Source organism: Pteropus vampyrus, unplaced genomic scaffold, assembly GCF_000151845.1.
Source record: "Pteropus vampyrus isolate Shadow unplaced genomic scaffold, Pvam_2.0 Scaffold494, whole genome shotgun sequence".
In the NCBI taxonomy this organism is placed as follows: domain Eukaryota; kingdom Metazoa; phylum Chordata; class Mammalia; order Chiroptera; family Pteropodidae; genus Pteropus; species Pteropus vampyrus.
In genome coordinates this window covers 282,180-283,174 of record NW_011889275.1, presented here as the reverse complement: position 1 = coordinate 283,174, position 995 = coordinate 282,180, and the positions used below count along the sequence as shown (strand labels likewise).

Below are 995 nucleotides of genomic sequence, written 5' to 3'. Positions count from 1 at the left end.
GCTGGGACTGGGGGTGGGGTGGGGGGACTGTGGGCTTGGGAGGGGGTACACCAGGGTGGGAGGAAAGGGCAAGTGGGAGCGATGCTGATTGGCTCAGAGGATGGGGGCGATGGGGTCACGGAAGGGGCTGGAGCATCTGAGGAGTCAGAAGCGGGCGACAGGCTGTCCTGACCATCCCTCCCCTGCCTCAGCATTTACAGGAGGCCCTGGGGCTGCCTGCTGTGAGGGGCGACGGAAATCTCGAGGGAACCCTTGAAGACAAAGGGGCCTGGGGGACTGAGGAGGACGGTCAGGGAGAGGGAGAGGAAGAGGAGGAGGAAGCAACGCCAACCCCCTCCTCCGGCCCCAGCCCCTCTCCCACCCCTGAGGACACTGTCACTTATATCCGTGAGTTACCATAAGCTCCGCCCTGCCACCAGGCCGCTGCCATCATTTAGCAAAAACGAGCCGTCCTTTCACTGCCCGGGGACCCTTCAATTGCTTGCTGCCCAGCCTATTGCCCCCACATCTCCAGGAACTCCGGGTCCCCGGCCCTGCTTCCCAAGAGCCCGGGGCCACCGACCTTCCAGGACTCCCGAGTCCGTCCCCTCCACTCCGCCCCCAGAAGCCCTAGGTCCTCGTTCCCCCAAGTCCTCCGGTCCCCCGGTTCCGCCCCCAGGGTCCCCGTCCAGTGTGCGCCCTGTCCGTCCGCAGTGGGTCGCCTGGCCGGCCTGGACGCAGGCCTGCACCAGCTGCACGTCCGTCTGCACGTGCTGGACACCCGCGTGGTCGAGCTGACGCGGGGGCTGCGGCAGCTGCGGGAGGCGGCCGGCGACACCCGCGACGCCGTGCAAGCCCTGCAGGAGGCGCAGAGCCGCGCCGACCGCGAGCATGGCCGCTTGGAGGGTGAGTCCGCACCGCGCGGGGCGGGGAAAGCGGGACTATCCGGGCGGGGGGGGCGGGGCTGTGGGAGGAAGGGGCCCGGAGAGGTCTAGGGACCCCGGGTGTCAGGGGCG

The 995-nt window shown here is 68.9% G+C and overlaps 1 protein-coding gene across 1 annotated transcript in view; it reads left to right on the top strand.

Annotated features, from left to right (window-relative positions):
* CLEC11A (C-type lectin domain containing 11A) overlaps positions 1-995 on the top strand; it is a 9,010-nt gene that overhangs the window by 5,690 nt on the left and 2,325 nt on the right. Inside the window, exons 3-4 of the mRNA XM_023524813.1 lie at positions 192-387; positions 694-885. Coding sequence (XP_023380581.1) covers positions 192-387; positions 694-885 — 388 coding nt within the window. The remainder of the gene's footprint in view (positions 1-191; positions 388-693; positions 886-995) is intronic.